The sequence below is a fragment of the Neolamprologus multifasciatus genome, chromosome 17 (genome assembly GCF_963576455.1).
Source record: "Neolamprologus multifasciatus chromosome 17, fNeoMul1.2, whole genome shotgun sequence".
NCBI lineage: Eukaryota > Metazoa > Chordata > Actinopteri > Cichliformes > Cichlidae > Neolamprologus > Neolamprologus multifasciatus.
The window spans coordinates 26,353,960-26,369,490 of record NC_140455.1 but is presented as its reverse complement, the minus strand read 5'-3'; the positions used below and the strand labels follow the sequence as shown (position 1 = coordinate 26,369,490).

The 15,531-nt window shown below is 39.7% G+C and overlaps 1 protein-coding gene across 1 annotated transcript in view; it reads left to right on the top strand.

Moving 5' to 3' along the window:
* The first annotated feature begins 275 nt into the window (after positions 1-275).
* The window catches only part of snd1 (staphylococcal nuclease and tudor domain containing 1), a 177,884-nt gene continuing 162,628 nt past the window's right edge, over positions 276-15,531 (top strand). Inside the window, exons 1-9 of the mRNA XM_085137231.1 lie at positions 276-537; positions 2,541-2,690; positions 3,561-3,678; positions 3,918-3,999; positions 9,200-9,360; positions 11,976-12,067; positions 12,674-12,832; positions 12,939-13,045; positions 13,224-13,314. Coding sequence (XP_084993357.1) covers positions 463-537; positions 2,541-2,690; positions 3,561-3,678; positions 3,918-3,999; positions 9,200-9,360; positions 11,976-12,067; positions 12,674-12,832; positions 12,939-13,045; positions 13,224-13,314 — 1,035 coding nt within the window. The 5' untranslated portion in view covers positions 276-462. The remainder of the gene's footprint in view (positions 538-2,540; positions 2,691-3,560; positions 3,679-3,917; positions 4,000-9,199; positions 9,361-11,975; positions 12,068-12,673; positions 12,833-12,938; positions 13,046-13,223; positions 13,315-15,531) is intronic.

Sequence of the window (15,531 nt, the reverse complement as noted above, 5' to 3'; positions counted from 1 at the left end):
TCAGTCTTGCCTCTCTGAAGCTAAAATTTGTGAATATAGCTGCGTTATTTCACTGTTATTATTGTTTATAATACATATTCTTTGTTTCCATCGACCAACTTTTAATGTATTTTATTTGTCGCTTTGGGGGGGTGTGACGAAATTTACGTTTTTCCGACACGGCTTGAAGGCAGCGTTAACTGGGGTAACACTGTGCTGACGTGTCGTACCTCTTGCACCGGAAGTCTTTATTTCAAGTCGCTTACGCGGTCAAAAAGCATATCCATTAACTCCTATTGACGCTGGTCTCCAGACCCGGAAGAATTTTCACGTGTGTGGCAAAGTGTGTTTCCGGTATAACGTGTGTGTTGATCGGTGTTCAGCCTTTTTCTCTTGGCTTTCATTAGAACAGTCATTCACCTCAGAGTCCCAGCTCACTTGCCTGGTTACCCGTTAACGGCGTTGAATCTCAAACCGGTGGACATGGCATCTGTTTCGGGACCAGCTCAAACAGCCTCTGCTTCGGCTCCTCCTCTGCAAAGAGGAATCGTGAAGATGGTAAAGAGCCTAACGTGAAAATGTGTGCACACTGCGTGAGTGTAGGGAGGCAGCTAGTTAGCTCAGGGACCCAAGGGCTAATAAAGGCTCATAAAACTCATATAGCCTTAAGTGATCTTATTTGACATTACAAATAATACTATCTGTTGAATGCATCTGTTGACAATGTGGTGCTGACAAGTTTAAATAACTATCTTAGGCGATTCGCCACTAAATCTGCTAGCCAGCTAGTAAGCAGAAGGAAACATTAGCATGGTCGCTATCTTGATAGTTAGCTGGAAACTATTTGCTTAGAAATTCAAAGTTTATTGGAATTGAGTTAAATTTAAAATCCACTGACTGGTTTGAGTCACATTTTCTTGTAGACGAATTACCTAGGAACTACTGCATTTTAGTAACGTGGGAGCTGTAACGACACCAGATGTTTAGTTTCTCAGCTAACGGCTATGCTAGCCAACAGCTAACTTATATTTACTTTAAAGCAACTGGTTACTTATATGAACAAAGTTCGTTGTGTCTGTAAACACTGTCCACTTTGTGTTGAGCAGTAGCGCAGATTAAACCAGTTTAATCAATGCTTCTCAGACTAGCGTATAAACTAAGTTGAGAAACTCCTGTCCTCAAGTTGCCGTTTCGCGTTTTGTCACGGTTTCCTGCGGGATCCGCTGAAACGTCTTCTAGCTTCAAAGTGTCTGTTAATAACTGCGGGGCTCCAGACATTGTAAGATTCTAGCTGGCTGATGTGTCCCGTCAGCTGAAGCCACAGACGGGGGATTTTCTCGGTGTGCTGGTTAAAACCAGCCAGAGAAAACTGACACGTAGCTGCAGTTTTCTTGCCCCCTATAATCTGCCATTCATCTCGGTTGTGTGTAACCTATGTTTGTCCATATGTTGCTTAGGGTTGAGTCATGGGAAACTTTATTCAGTGTCAGTTTTTTCTCGTGTATTTTCAGTTTCAGCCTGGGCACTTCTGCTATCTTTGTTGTTCAAAACTGTTTTCATATATATAATTGGTACATACAGATCCGTTTAAGCACCTCTCATGATGACAGTTTCATGATGTGTTTCAATGAAGTCATTTAACATTTGAATGAGCTGACAAAATTAATAAGTTATTGTTGTTGTTGTTTTTTCAATTGCCCTTTGTGGCCCATACAGACCTCCGTACTTGAAACAAACACATAAAAAACTACTGTCCAATTTCTGCACTCTATTAAAGAACGATGCTTCCTAGTCTTTCAATTCAATTTATTTAAATAGCACCAAATCACAACAACAGCTTTTGAAAACACTGAAAGAACTTCTTGTCATGCATCATAATGCATGACAAGAAGTTCTTTCAGTCTGAACAACTGATTTTTTTTATGAAGGAGTTTGTATTTGAGAAAGGTGATCAGTGAGTCAGGCAGAAAATTCAGGATGTAGAGAGGAATGGGTTGTTCATTTTTTCCCCCCCTCTAACTGTCTGTTACTCGTTACAGCTACACCTCTGTTTTGCCTTTACTTGTAGAGAGTGGAGTCGGTTAGTGGGAGCACCTTTGATTTATCTAGAGCAGATCTTAGATCAACAACACCCAGTGATGCTTCCTGCAGACACCCTGGGGAGTTAGCAGATAAAGGTTGTTTGCTCAGATTTGTGTAAATGCCATGGTTGTCAAACCCGACAGGAGGTTATCTTTATTTAAAAAAAATATATTGTCTGTGCCATCACATGGGCTGATCTCGCCTTGCATTTGAATGACAGTCACCATAGTAACGTAGTACGAAGCTCCTTTCCAGTCAATTGTACAGGCGCATTAGCATCCACACTGTTGGTTTCCTCTTTTGCTGACTAATTGTATTTAATGTCACACCAATTTAAATAATTCCACAGATTTTATTCACATCTTTGTGTGTGTGAAATTATTATGGTTTAAGAGCAGAATGTGTGGTGTTTTTAACCAATATTCGTACTTTTGCTTCTGTCGTACCGAACTGACCATTTATATTGTCTTCTTTGCCAGGTCTTGTCAGGCTGTGCCATCATAGTTCGGGGTCAGCCTCGAGGTGGCCCACCCCCAGAGCGTCAGATCAATCTCAGCAATATCCGAGCTGGGGCCTTGGCCCGCCGAGCCGCACAGGGCCAGCCCGACAGCAAGGACACCCCTGACGAGGTGAGTGGTTCTGGTGGTTTGTGTTTATATTTATGTTTGACACATATCTGTGATGCACAGACTGGTGCTAGTTCCAGGAATAGTTCAACTTGAGGCTTTAAGGTAATTCTAGGTAAATTAAACAGTTGGCTATCGTACTTCTTATATTCATTATTTTATTTATCATAAACATTACTACCATATATTCTGCTACCGGTTTATTAAACTTGTTACTGAGTCTTGAAGCACCATTGTTAACTCTGCATAAAAAAGACTATTCAATATTGTCAATTCAAGTAGCAGGTAATTACCGATCAATGAATTTGAGCTGGATATAGATTTATTATGAGCGATGTTAGCTACGCTTTCAGAAGTTTAGCATCCTAAAACAAGTTAGCCAGCCTTGTCAGAAACAGTGTCAGTATGTTACCAATAATGGTGTGTCGTGGAAAAATCTGAGTCCGCATATGTGCAGGTCATATGTTTAATGAAATTTAAAGGACCTGCATTTGTTGATTTGGCTGGTTCCTCACATAAAGGAAATGTGCACACTTGCTCAGACATTGACCAAATGAATCAAGTCATTTGCATGTGCATCAGGGACATAGCGTTAGTACACAATTTTAATTGTTTCAGTGACATATTTAAAAAGGGGCCAGCATTAATGTGGCTATTTTCATGTCAATACAACACACCTTTATGCTGGTCTTGTGGCTGTGAACCTTGGAGGCTAAAGGAAGTTTAAGCTGTAGGTGGTTCCCCAACATGTTTTATCCAAAAGAAAGGATTGGACTTGTACCTGAGCCAGTATGTCTTTACTATTTGTTTACATCTACTGATACTGACATCTACTGATGAGTCAAATGTCACCTTTTCTTGTCTGCAATGTAGCCATGGGCCTTCCAAGCCAGAGAGTTCCTGCGGAAGAAGCTAATCGGCAAAGAAGTGTGCTTCACAGTGGAATACAAGAATATGCACAGGGAATATGGCATGGTCTACTTGGGGAAAGGTGTAGTGCCATTTCTTAAACTACAATTATGCTTCTTTTTAAAATTTGAACGTTAGTTTGTATTTCTATTATAAAGCCATGTCATTATGTGGAAAACATAGGTTGCTTTTTTCTAACTCATGGGACCTCCCTAGGAACCGGATGCCCTGCCTGTCTTTTTACCCTTGCAATTTTCAGATGGTACATTACGGTAGACTAGTGATGGTAATACATTTTTTTTCTCTTTCTTTTTATTTTAGACACAACAGGTGAAAACATTGCTGAGTCCTTAGTGTCCGAAGGCCTTGCCACAGTCCGCAGGGAAGGATTCAGAGGGAACAAGTAAGATTTTTGGTTCTATTCTTTCTGTTATGTATTACTGTTTGTTTTAAGAGTTTCATTTTTTATGAATTTTGGAATCTTAAACATAGTTTTTTTATCAGTTGGGAGACTTCTTTTTTGAATGTAGCTTCTGTGTATGTTTAATTATGTTGAGAAAAAAAGGCACCATAGCATTGCAGCTGTGTAAAAGTAATTGTCATAAAAGTATGTAAGTATGTAGTTGAGATCACGGGCATGGCTGACACATGATTGGACAGTACTCGTGAATTCTTCTCGTGGGACACAATGTCAACACGTTTAGGTGTTGCTGCTGATCCGATCCCATTGCATTGTGGCTGATGCAGAATTTATAATAAGAGTTTAAAAAGTACACTTACTGGATAATATATGTTTTTTTTTAAAAAAAAAATCAGAATATTTGAAAAACAAATCACGCATAATGAGTAATAAACTGTTCTGTTATTGTTTAAAAAGTGCAGTATGTAAGTGAGTGAGGGAAGACACACCTGCAGAAACAAGATTCAAAAAAACTATCCACTCACAATGAGTTCTTCGACTGCTTTCAAGAATGTTTTGTTTATACAACATATGTTCGGGACGTGATATGGTTAAAATGTCAGGGTGATGGTAGCAGGAGTTACTCGAGTCTATCAAGGTCAGTGCAGACGGCCTATTCAGAAAGACCAGATAGAAATGTACCTGATACATCCTCCTTCTGTGCTCAAATTGTTTTGAGGCTTGTTTTGTCTTGTCTTGTCTGGTTATTGATTATAATTGTTGTATCAATGAGTGCTCTACATATCTAAACCCTCTGTTATGTCTATGAAACTTTTAGCTTGGTAGTGAAAGCAAAAGTAAATAAATACTCAGAATCTTCTCCAGCCAGATGACATCAAGAGCAGGTCTAGACCTGATCCAAGTTGGTAATTTCACAATTCTAATGAATGGTTTTGTTTTTTTCAAAGACATGGTCTAAGTTGATCTGGATGGATATAAGATCCTTTATAAGATAAAGATGTCATCTATGTGCAGAGACTAAAACTAGGAACTAGAAACTAAAATGAGGATGTTTTAAAAAATAATGTGGCCATTTGTTTTATTAACTGAGAGAAACATTACTGGCATCATCAGTATGCTAACATGACAGCATTGTCATTCAGACTGGGTCACTTTTAGTCCTTTCAGCTTCATTGCTTACATGCAAATGATCCGTGGCAACATGCATTATATAACACTGGCTCCAATAAAGAGTAGACAGACTTTCAAACATTAGGTCTTTATGGCTTTGTCATCAAGACAAAACGAAAGTGTGTATGTTTATACAACAGCGCTTTAGGACAGGGAAATCAGAAGCATACAAGAGATGAATGTTTTTATCTAAATGACGAGGTAGAACGTTAGGGCGTACATGCGTTTGCCACTTAGGGTGTTCTCCAAGGCGGTTGGCATCTCAAAGATACACGAGAGACATGCTCAGTCCCAGTCTCGTGCATTTTATCTGCTGATGTGACTGCAGGCGGTTTAGATGTTTGCTGTGCTGAAAGTGACTGAGCACCTTGGTAACTTTGCCATAAAAGTAGCATAGACTATCCTATGATGTCAGACCTAGTAACATTTTTGCATACATGAAACTTTCAGGTGGCATCTGCATAGAGTGCGTGCTATGTACAATTTTAGTTGGTTGTATTTTATGTGTTAGGGTGCCATAATCAAATATGTTGGCACAACAAACCATAAGTGGGTCATTATATATGTAACTGATATTGTAGATTTGTTCCACTTAAAGATTGCTGGCTCAGTCAGTGCTATTAAAGTAATTTTGATGTCAGAGTGTTTAATTTGCATCTAAACATTTCGCACTTGGAACAGGGAGGAAATCACTTTTGGCAACACGAGGTAATCTTCTTGCTAAGGCTTATCGCAGTACAAAACTGGAAAATCCGTAGGGAGATATACATAAGTCCTCAACTAGTTAGACTGTAGAGAATTGAGATGGAGCCAAAGTATCCCAGATGGTGGCAGCATTACCCTGCTGCTATATCAGTGTCCCTCTGAAACTCTTTTCTGCCACATTGCCCTTAGGCAGTAATTCTCTAAATACACTTGCACATGCAGAGCTATAGGACAGAGTGCTGTATATCCCCCCCAGTGGCAGTATTTGCACATTACACACATTACAAGCAATTTGACTCACGCTGCTACATTTATATCTTCCAATATGAACAGAGATGATGTGACTATTTTGCAACTAATGACCTATTTCAAGCATTCTGCGCAATGGCCTAGAACAAGCACTAATGTAAATTATGCTTAAAGTGTAAGCTGGCATCATTTGGCCAAAGGGGGAACCCATTATTCAGGAAGGACTGGAGGCCTCAGTTTTTTGCGAGTGCACTAACCAACAGTATCATTGCTCTTCATGACTGGCTACATTGATCATACAAACTATGGTGTGATAATTATGGAGCTGATGATAATGATGATGGCTTTGGACAGTGCAGTTAAACATGTGCTCAGGAACTGAAGCTGCAGCTAAGCCTGTTCACAAATTTGGTGCACAGCAGTACACCGTGTTAGGATGGTACTGTATTTAATGACACTTTTTTTTAATGCTACCAGTGCCATTTATAAGAAAACTGTGACTATTCTGTTTTTTTTCCCCTTTCTTTTTCTCCTTTAGAAGTTAGAATTGAAATATGTGTTTAGCTTTCAAATCGAAGCTAAGAGATTCATCATTTGAATGATTTTTGCTTTGACTTGATCAGTCGTAGAAAATGCTGTCTGTAGTGTGGAACCATAAGGGGACTGTATTGAGTTCAGTCATCAGTCTCGTCTTTTTAGTTTTGCATCTTAGTCTCTGTCACTTTGTCTGCCTGCTTTTTCTTTGTAAATGGGTAATCCGTTTACAAAGAAAAGCTAGACCCTGAAAATTGGTTAGATTCCAGTCTGATGCACTTTCCTTGTGAAATATTAAAGCCACAGGATGAAGGGGGAGCTCGACTTATTGGTTTATAAAGCCCACCCATCAGAGCCCCCCCCCCCCTCCCCGTTGCTTCTTTTTAACTGGAGCCCCAGAGGAGCACTGGTTGAGGGGTGTAACTGTCTGAGGGATAAGCTGTTTTTCTTCTAGGTCTCACTGTTCACAGGGAGTGGAACCCTTCCAGTCAAGTACACCAGGGAGCACGACTTACTATAACCTCTTCGAACTGTACGAAGACTAGAGGGAACCGTTTACTAAAGTTCCGCATTTTTGTATCTGTTTATGGTATTTTGGGTTGCACAAGGGAGACATGAGGTGATGAAAGATTTAGCCTACAGCATGTTCAAATATAAGGAAATTGGAAAGCTTCTCCTTGGCCCTTGTTTCTCCAGCAGTCTTGCTCAGTATTTCGCTCTCTCACCCGTCAATATCTGTTTTGATTTGAAGTAGTGTTGGTTGGAAGAGTTGCTGACCTAAAAAGAAAGCGGTCTATTTGGAGACATGGATAAGTTTGCTATCGTCTTCCTCCACACATGAAGTTATTTCTATATCTTAACCAATCTCTGCTTATGAGTTGCTCTCCTTTTATTTTGAGGCTTTATTATTTTTCTTCAGTCTGCGTTCCTTGATTGCATTCTTAGTTTCTCTTTCTGTATCTTTGTAGGTTTCTGTTCCCGTCTGGTTCTTAAATACTAAGTAGCTTAAACAAAATTGACTTCTTACAGAAAAGTTTCACCATTGTTGCTCAGTAAGCAAGAAACTGTTTCAATTCAATTTGAAGTTTGTAGCTAAATCAGTGTAGAGGGGAAAGTGAACTTGACTGCATTTTGGGCGTGTGGCCAAAAGCCCAATTAAGAGCACACAGCTGGAGATGGGGGGATATGTGTGTCTGTATGTGTGTGGCATTTTAAATGCGAGCCACTTTGTTGGCTCTGCAAAGTGAAGCAAGATGTGAAAAATTTCAATTTCTCTGTTTATTTTTAAAAACCTCTTGTCACAGACCGCAACTCCCAGTCGATCGGCTTTTGCTTCTTGAAAAAACAAAAACCCGCCGGCCAATTGAAGTTCTGAATAATTAAAGTTGTGCGAGGCCTCTCAAATGGCATTAGGCTGCACAATTTAGGAAGCCAGCATGGAATTAATTATGGCGTTTGTAGCCAGCTGCGTGGCTGCTTTTGAAGGAGCTGTTAAACACTGTTATTGTCGCTTCACAAAATGCTCAGATACATTTGTAAGCAGTTGTAATCTGGTCATCAGCTGGTTGCCAATAATACAAGTGCAGTTTTTTTGGAACCGGCACTTAATTTAACAAAGCTAAAAACCATTGCAAGCACATACGGTCCTTTTTCTTTTTTTAATGATCACTTTTGCATAGCTTGTGACAGTTTTGTTGTGTGGGACTAAAAACCCTCCAGTTGGGGCTGTAGTTCTGTGAATTTGCGATGAAGCCAACATGACAGAAGTCAGTTGTTGTAGTTGTAGTTATTGTTATGGTAATTTTTTTTGCCTACTGGTATAGAGCTTTGAATCGACAGGCAGCATAAGAGAAGCATGTTGAACTTAACAAGGGTAGCGACTACAATCAAAACCTTTTCCTGCTTGTTAAATACAATGTGTGTGTGTCTCTCTAACCAGTGTGAAATTAATTGCAGCTTGTTAACAAGCTGAGCCAGTGGTGGTTGTCAGAACGGTTTTATGGTGCTCAAAGACCCGCTAATCTTTGTAGGTGCTGTTTGTAACATATAACAATATTTAACTCAAGCTGTTACAGCTTTAATGCACCTGTGTTCTTTAACAGAAATCATTTAAATTTCAAGGTTGGTGAGAAGCCACATATAAAGTAGCGCCGCAGTGGCAAGGTTTCATGCTGCATTGCGCTTTCACCGAAGGGAATCTTTTATAGTTGCCATGGAGTTTTTCGTTTTGGTCTCGCGGTTTGTTAAAATTAGAGAAACTCAACTGCCCCTGCAGTGATGAGCCCACACACTGCGGCTGCATTCAAGTTCTCATAGAATAGAGGGCTTGTCAATAGGCAAAATATCTCTCGCATAGTTTTCCACATATTTAAAATTGCATCACAAAGCTCATATAGAGAAAAGTTAGCAATGTTATTTCTTGCATATACATTTAGCACCATACAGATTTTACAACTTTAAGAGTGGTCAAAATTTTGAAATGTGTTTTTTGTGGGTGTTAATTTTTTGGTTTTTGGTTTTTCAGTCCAGAGCAGGCCAGACTGTGTGACTTGGAGGACCAGTCAAAGGCCTCTAAGAAGGGTTTGTGGAGCGAGGGTGGTGGCGCGCAGACTATCCGCAACATCAAGTACACCATAGAGAATCCCCGCAACTTTGTCGACTCTTTGCACCAGAAACCTATCAATGGTAAGGAATATTAGATGGATTTTTACCTCACTCTTGAAAAATGAATGTTTGGCCTATGAAGAAAAACAATACATGAAAATGTAAAAAGAGATTACATACATAACCTCTGTTTGTTTATTTGGATCATGGGCCTCATGAGCACTACATGTTGAAGTCGTACTAAATAACTTTAGAGCAGGAAAGTTTGGGCAGTGCTGTTTTTTTTCCTTTAATATTGTGATCTGTAAGATTCTTCAGAAAAACTAATCTTATTTAAAATTAAGACTGTTAGATCATATCTTTATAAGGCAGCAGAAATCAGTTGATCTGGGCTTGGATGTTTTGTCCTGAATATCCACTTCATGGCATGTAAGGGCACACACTGTCTCGCTCTTCACCAGCTCATTCCTTTGGCCCTCATCTCGACCTACTCGAGCTGTAATGTGCCACTCTATTTCGAGAAGAGTGCCGGTAACAGTGGTTAAGCTCATTTCGCCACCCTTCTGCAGAATAGAAAAATGAACAAGGGGCACTTTTTCTTTCTTTCATTTCTTATTCTTGCCATTTATGAGAATTTCAGGGCTATTTTAAAATTGGAGGCAGCAATCCAGTTGAAGTATTCTACACACAGAAAATAGCTGTTTAAAAATGGGTATGCCAGTTTCTCTCATCTGTTCCCATTGACATGCATATAACACCTGTACATTCACATCTATAGACAGAAACCTTTCAGACACTGAGTGAGCCCATCGCAGAAGATTATTTAGGTGTGAAATTCCTTTTTTTAACAGTTACCTAAAAACCTGTCCAGATTAAATGCCCCTGCATTGAAGTCTGTTGTAATGTGATGTAATGTTGTAATGGATATAAATTGGTTTCTTTTTTCCCCCCACACAAAGAATTATGAAAGAAGTATGTACTGGGAAAATATGAAGCATGCATTCAAGCTGACAACAGTCAAAGTGCTTTATTCATGTAGTGTCAGTTCAACAACAAAAGTGATCTCAAGGGAGTTTAAATTATAAGGTAAAGACACCAATTATCAGACAGTCCCCCATGAAGTGACATGTGGTGACAGTGGGGAAGAAGAACTCTTAACAAGGAAGAGCAGACAGACAGAACAGGCTCTCATTTTTTGCAAATACTCGAAATAAAGAGGATTAAAAAACAGACTATGAGAGACAGTGGATTAAAGCTGGTTAATTATAACTTTAGTATTATTATTATCATCGTTATTATTTCAGGCAGTTTTATATTCTTGATTATTTACATGACTCTTCATTAGCTTATCATACATTTATTAAACAAAAGTGTGTTTTATAAGATTATTTGTTGGCATTTTTGCCTTTGTTGGATAGTGAAACAGTGAAGATGGACAGGAAGGTGAGGAAAGAGGGGTGCAAGATATGCAGCAAAGGGCCACGGGCGGGACTCAAACCTGGGCCGCTGCTCTCTGAGCTAAATGGGCACCTAACAAAAGTGTCTTTTTAAGGGTTTAGTTCATTCATACACAATTCAGAGAAAAGGTAAATAATACATAACACACAATTAAAAAAAAAAAGCTAATTAATTGCACTATTACCACACTATGGTGTGAAGGAGAGGTGAATGAGACGTCCCACTGCAGCCTGAACTTACAGCGCTTTCTAAATTCAAGATTGTTCAGAGTCACCTGACTTAGCCCCTAACTTCAAGTTTTATAAAAGAAGAAAGTTTTAAGGTTAGTGCGTCTGTCTCCTGAGCTCACATGAGAAGCTGTTTCCAAAGGTTAGGTTTGTGATGAGAAAAGCTCTTAATTTAACATTAGAAGAGATGGTAATATGGGAGAAATGTGATCTCCTTTTCTTTTCCCGGTTAGTACTTTTTGTACAGCATGTTGAGTCAACTAAAGATTTTTAGGACAGCCAGATGACTGGGAATTACAGCAGTGAAAATAAGTAATGATAGAGTAGTTTTTCAGCGTCCCTCTGAAACAGGATGTTCCTAATTTTGACAGCATTGCACAGATGAAAGAAGGTATTTCTAGTGATTTGTTAAATGTGTGTGTCAGGGAACATATGCTGGTCAAACTTGACTCTTTTTTTTTTCTAATTATATTTTTTGCAAAATCATTCGAAGCAGCGCTTTATGAACACGATGTTACTTTTAAGGGTGTGAAAAGTATTCCAGTTCATTTTAACCAACATGAGCTCAAACTGATCACAGCCTTTTGATGTCACGAAGAAGGAAGCGTTCTTCCTTTAAATCTAGAGTAGTGGGTTTTGGATGAAATGTGACTTTGATGTGGAGTTCAGTCTGTGACTTTCTCCTCTCAGAGGACAACTCTTCAGTCACACTGTTCATTAAATCATTGGGTTGTGCTTTCCTGGTTCCTGTTTTGAGTTCAATAACAATCACTCAGTGAGCTTTCTGAAACCAATTGGATTGCACCCTGGATCACTAATAATTCACTCCTAGATTTCCATCTTTTAAACTCTACATTTTCCTAAGCCAGCAGTTGCGTGATTTAGTTTTGTGTAGTCCACAACAGTTACATTTAACTTTAAGAACTTGAGGTATTTAAGCACATCATAATTTGACACACAATCTTTCCTCCCTCGAATGATTTTACATTATGTTGTCTTTTCTCCCTTTAGCCATCATCGAGCATGTGCGGGATGGAAGCGTTGTTCGTGCCTTGCTGCTCCCAGACTACTATCTGGTCACTGTTATGCTGTCTGGTATTAAGGTAACCACCACTCATTTGCTGCACATACAGTTACATGTTACATAGTGTGGTTTTATTTGCTTCTTTTCCTGCAATTTAAACAATTAAGTCTCTGCAGTTTCTGCTAGGAGATTGAAGTAAACATGTAGTTAAATAAAAGCCACCTAGCTATTTTTTTTTGGTGGTATTTTTACACAAGTAATGTCTCTTTCTGTCACTTCCTTTAGTCTGTTTATTCTAGCAGTGGTGTTCTTGCACATTTGCCCATCAGTCTCTTTCATCAAGCTTTGCCAATGGATCACTTAAGATAAATAATGTTTTTCATCCCCCACTTGAAGACATTTCATTCATTTCAAGGTGTTCTTTGCCTCATTGTTCAAAGACTTGTCTGCTTGTCTCGCCCATGGTGAATATATTTGTCTGGTATTTTGCCACGCTTCAGACATGATTAGAGATAACATGCACATTAAGGTGGCAACAATTAAGAAGACTGCAGGCACAGTGAAAAGAGTTTCTTGCAAAGTGTATTTAATCAGTTATACATTTTAATGCACAAATACTTGGAAAACATACACTGATTAGTGCATGGGTAATCTATATTTCTTTTTCCATTTCTCTTCCTCTCAGTGTCCCACATTCAAGAGGGAAGGAGATGGTACAGAAACGCCAGAGCCATTCGCAGCAGAGGCCAGATTCTTCACTGAATCCCGTCTTCTTCAGCGAGACGTTCAAATCATCCTGGAGAGCTGCCCCAACCAGATCATACTGGGCACAATCCTTCACCCGGTAAAACACCGGAATCAGTACCTAGTGGTGACATTGTTACTTCTTGGCTTTTCGTTTTATTCCTTTTGGGTTTTTTTTTGACTGTGCTCATTTGATTTTGTCTCAGAATGGTAACATCACAGAACTCCTGCTGAAAGAAGGGTTTGCACGCTGTGTGGACTGGTCCATGGCTGTTTACACCCAGGGAGCTGAAAAACTCAGAGCTGCTGAACGGTACGCAACAGAAAATACATTTTGACACAAGCTAAATTCGATTTAATCAGCTGTTTTTAGTGTTTTCCAGCCAACTGGATATTTCTAGTCACTTGATTAAATCATATCTCCTGATATCTGACTAATGATGAGTATTTTATATTTTTATTTTAAATGTTATTTGTTGTTGTCTTTCCAGATCTGCTAAAGAGCGCAAGGTTCGGATCTGGAAAGACTATGTGGCGCCGACAGCCAACTTGGATCAGAAGGACAGGCAATTTGTAGCTAAGGTGAGGACTTAAAGTGGTAATTTGTAGTCTTATTAAGAAGGGGCTTGTTATGAGGATCAATTTGCTTCATCGGGGGGAGAGAGAGCATGTGTAGAGTGTAAATCTTTGTGCATGACATGAAGGCATTGTTAAGTATGTGTAAGACTTGAATTTGGTTGTAAAAGGAAGCGAGAAAGGCAGCTTCACTTGGATTCACAAGTTGATGCCTTCTGCTGCATTTCCAATTTTCTCTCGGTATCGCAGCAAAAGCACGAGCACTCTGATGCTTGTAATGAATTATCTCTTCCTGACACTTCTTGCTTTCACGTTTACACACCCCAATGAATATATAGGGAGAAAAGATCCCTTCAGTAAAGGTACAAGGAATGCTTAACAGCAACCTTGAAGCAATCCCCAGGCAAATTAGTGCCAAATTGCTGGCGTGTGCTGTAGCAGCGGCACAGAACGACCCCAAAAGCCAACAACTAGAGATATTAGCTTTGGAGGTTATTGGCCCGGCCCTCGGGAGAAAAGAAACATCCATAATATCAAGTACAGTGGAGGTGCAGTCCATCCTAAATGTCAGCACATTCAAACCAAATAAGATTGACTCCTTGATACATTTGGTAATATAGCTTAACCTTGTTGTCACAATGAGATAACACATTACAGGGCACTTTAATGCAGTAAAGCAACTCTAGCCTTAAAACGTCAGCTTTAAATGTGGCCCCCTCTGAGCATTTTGGCTAGTTGCCCCCATACCTTCCCCTTAGTAAATATATATATTTTTCTCTCTGGAAACGCTTAATAAAAAGAAAAAAGTTGAGCCTTTTGGAAGTTTGTCTTTTGTCTGCATTTGCTCCCTCCAGACCCCAAACTTTTAAGACCCTGAAAAATTCATAGCTGGCCTAAGGGTTACATAAAAGGTGTTGCTTTGGCAATCTGCTTACAGGATGAATTTGATAAACTGCACAAGCATATAGAAGGCACCAAAAGAAAACTATGAGCATGTATATTTTTTTTTCCTGAGTCAGAGGGAAGAGGATCGAGAGAGAATAAAACATTTATATTATCGGCGCGAGCTGCGTTTAGATCTCTCTGAACCCCCTCAGTAAAAGAGGGTTGAATGTGGGCAGTGTGCAAGTGAGGGAACATTTGGTGGTGAGCTCAGGGGAGTGTATGAAAAGCAGGCACAAAGAATATAAAAAAGTGAGAGGTAGAGGGTTAAAGAAGACACTGAAAGTGTAGGTTTGTGTGGATGTGTATAGGATGAAAAGGAAACGAGTAGTCAGTCTTTTTTATTTTTATTTATTTATTTATTTTGGCCTTCTGCAGTGCACTGCTCATGCCCCCAGTTAAACTTTGATGCACTTTTGAATTTTTTCTCAGGATGTTTCTTTGTCCTTTACTTACCTTGCAGCTTAAGCGTGCTCAGTGTCAGCTGCTGCTACGTTAGCCAGTTTATTTGGGGATTAGTTTAGATATCGTACTTTGTGGATGTTGTGACTCGTCTGGGTGATCTCCTTTAAAGTGCAACTGCTTTCTATAACTTAAATGCTGTCTGTTATAGCTTGCAAAGTAATTCCAGTGAGTGATAAGCCTCGCAGGTTTTTAGACCACGCAGGTCTAAAAATGTTCCCTTAAAAATTGATTTGATGGAAAGTGTCTTGTTGACCCTGCAGCTAGTTGAACTGTTTTAAAGCTAAGTACATACCGGGCAGGCTAAAGTTACGCCGGCCTGTCACTGCCCTTCTGCACTCGTCCCTGTTACTTTTGTCGGCACCTAATGCTGCAGTGCAGCCACTCTCACAAGGACACTTTTATCCATCAATCCCATCATCATACACTCCTCCCCTCTCCTCATCCACTCTGCTTTTCACTTCTTATTACCTGAGTGATGGATAGAGTGGAGAGACGCAGCGGGTCCAATCCCCACAAGTCAATCCTGCTGACGCATCTTCCTTTTTGACTGTCTCGACTCTTTCTCCCCCTCCTCTGCTGGGACTAAAGAATAGGAATGTAGGCCATGTCCCAATAGTACCCCCTTTCTCCCCCAGGTAACCACTGACTTGCAAGGTGATAGACAAAGGGTGACGTACTGTAAAGCCCTTTGCCAAGCTCATCAGCGGCTTGTCAGGAACACTGCTGGTGATGAGCTCATCCAAATCCATAAGAATCGCATATGTATAAAGTATCTGGATTTACTGCTCTCCAGCTGGGAGTTTTAGTAGTTGCATA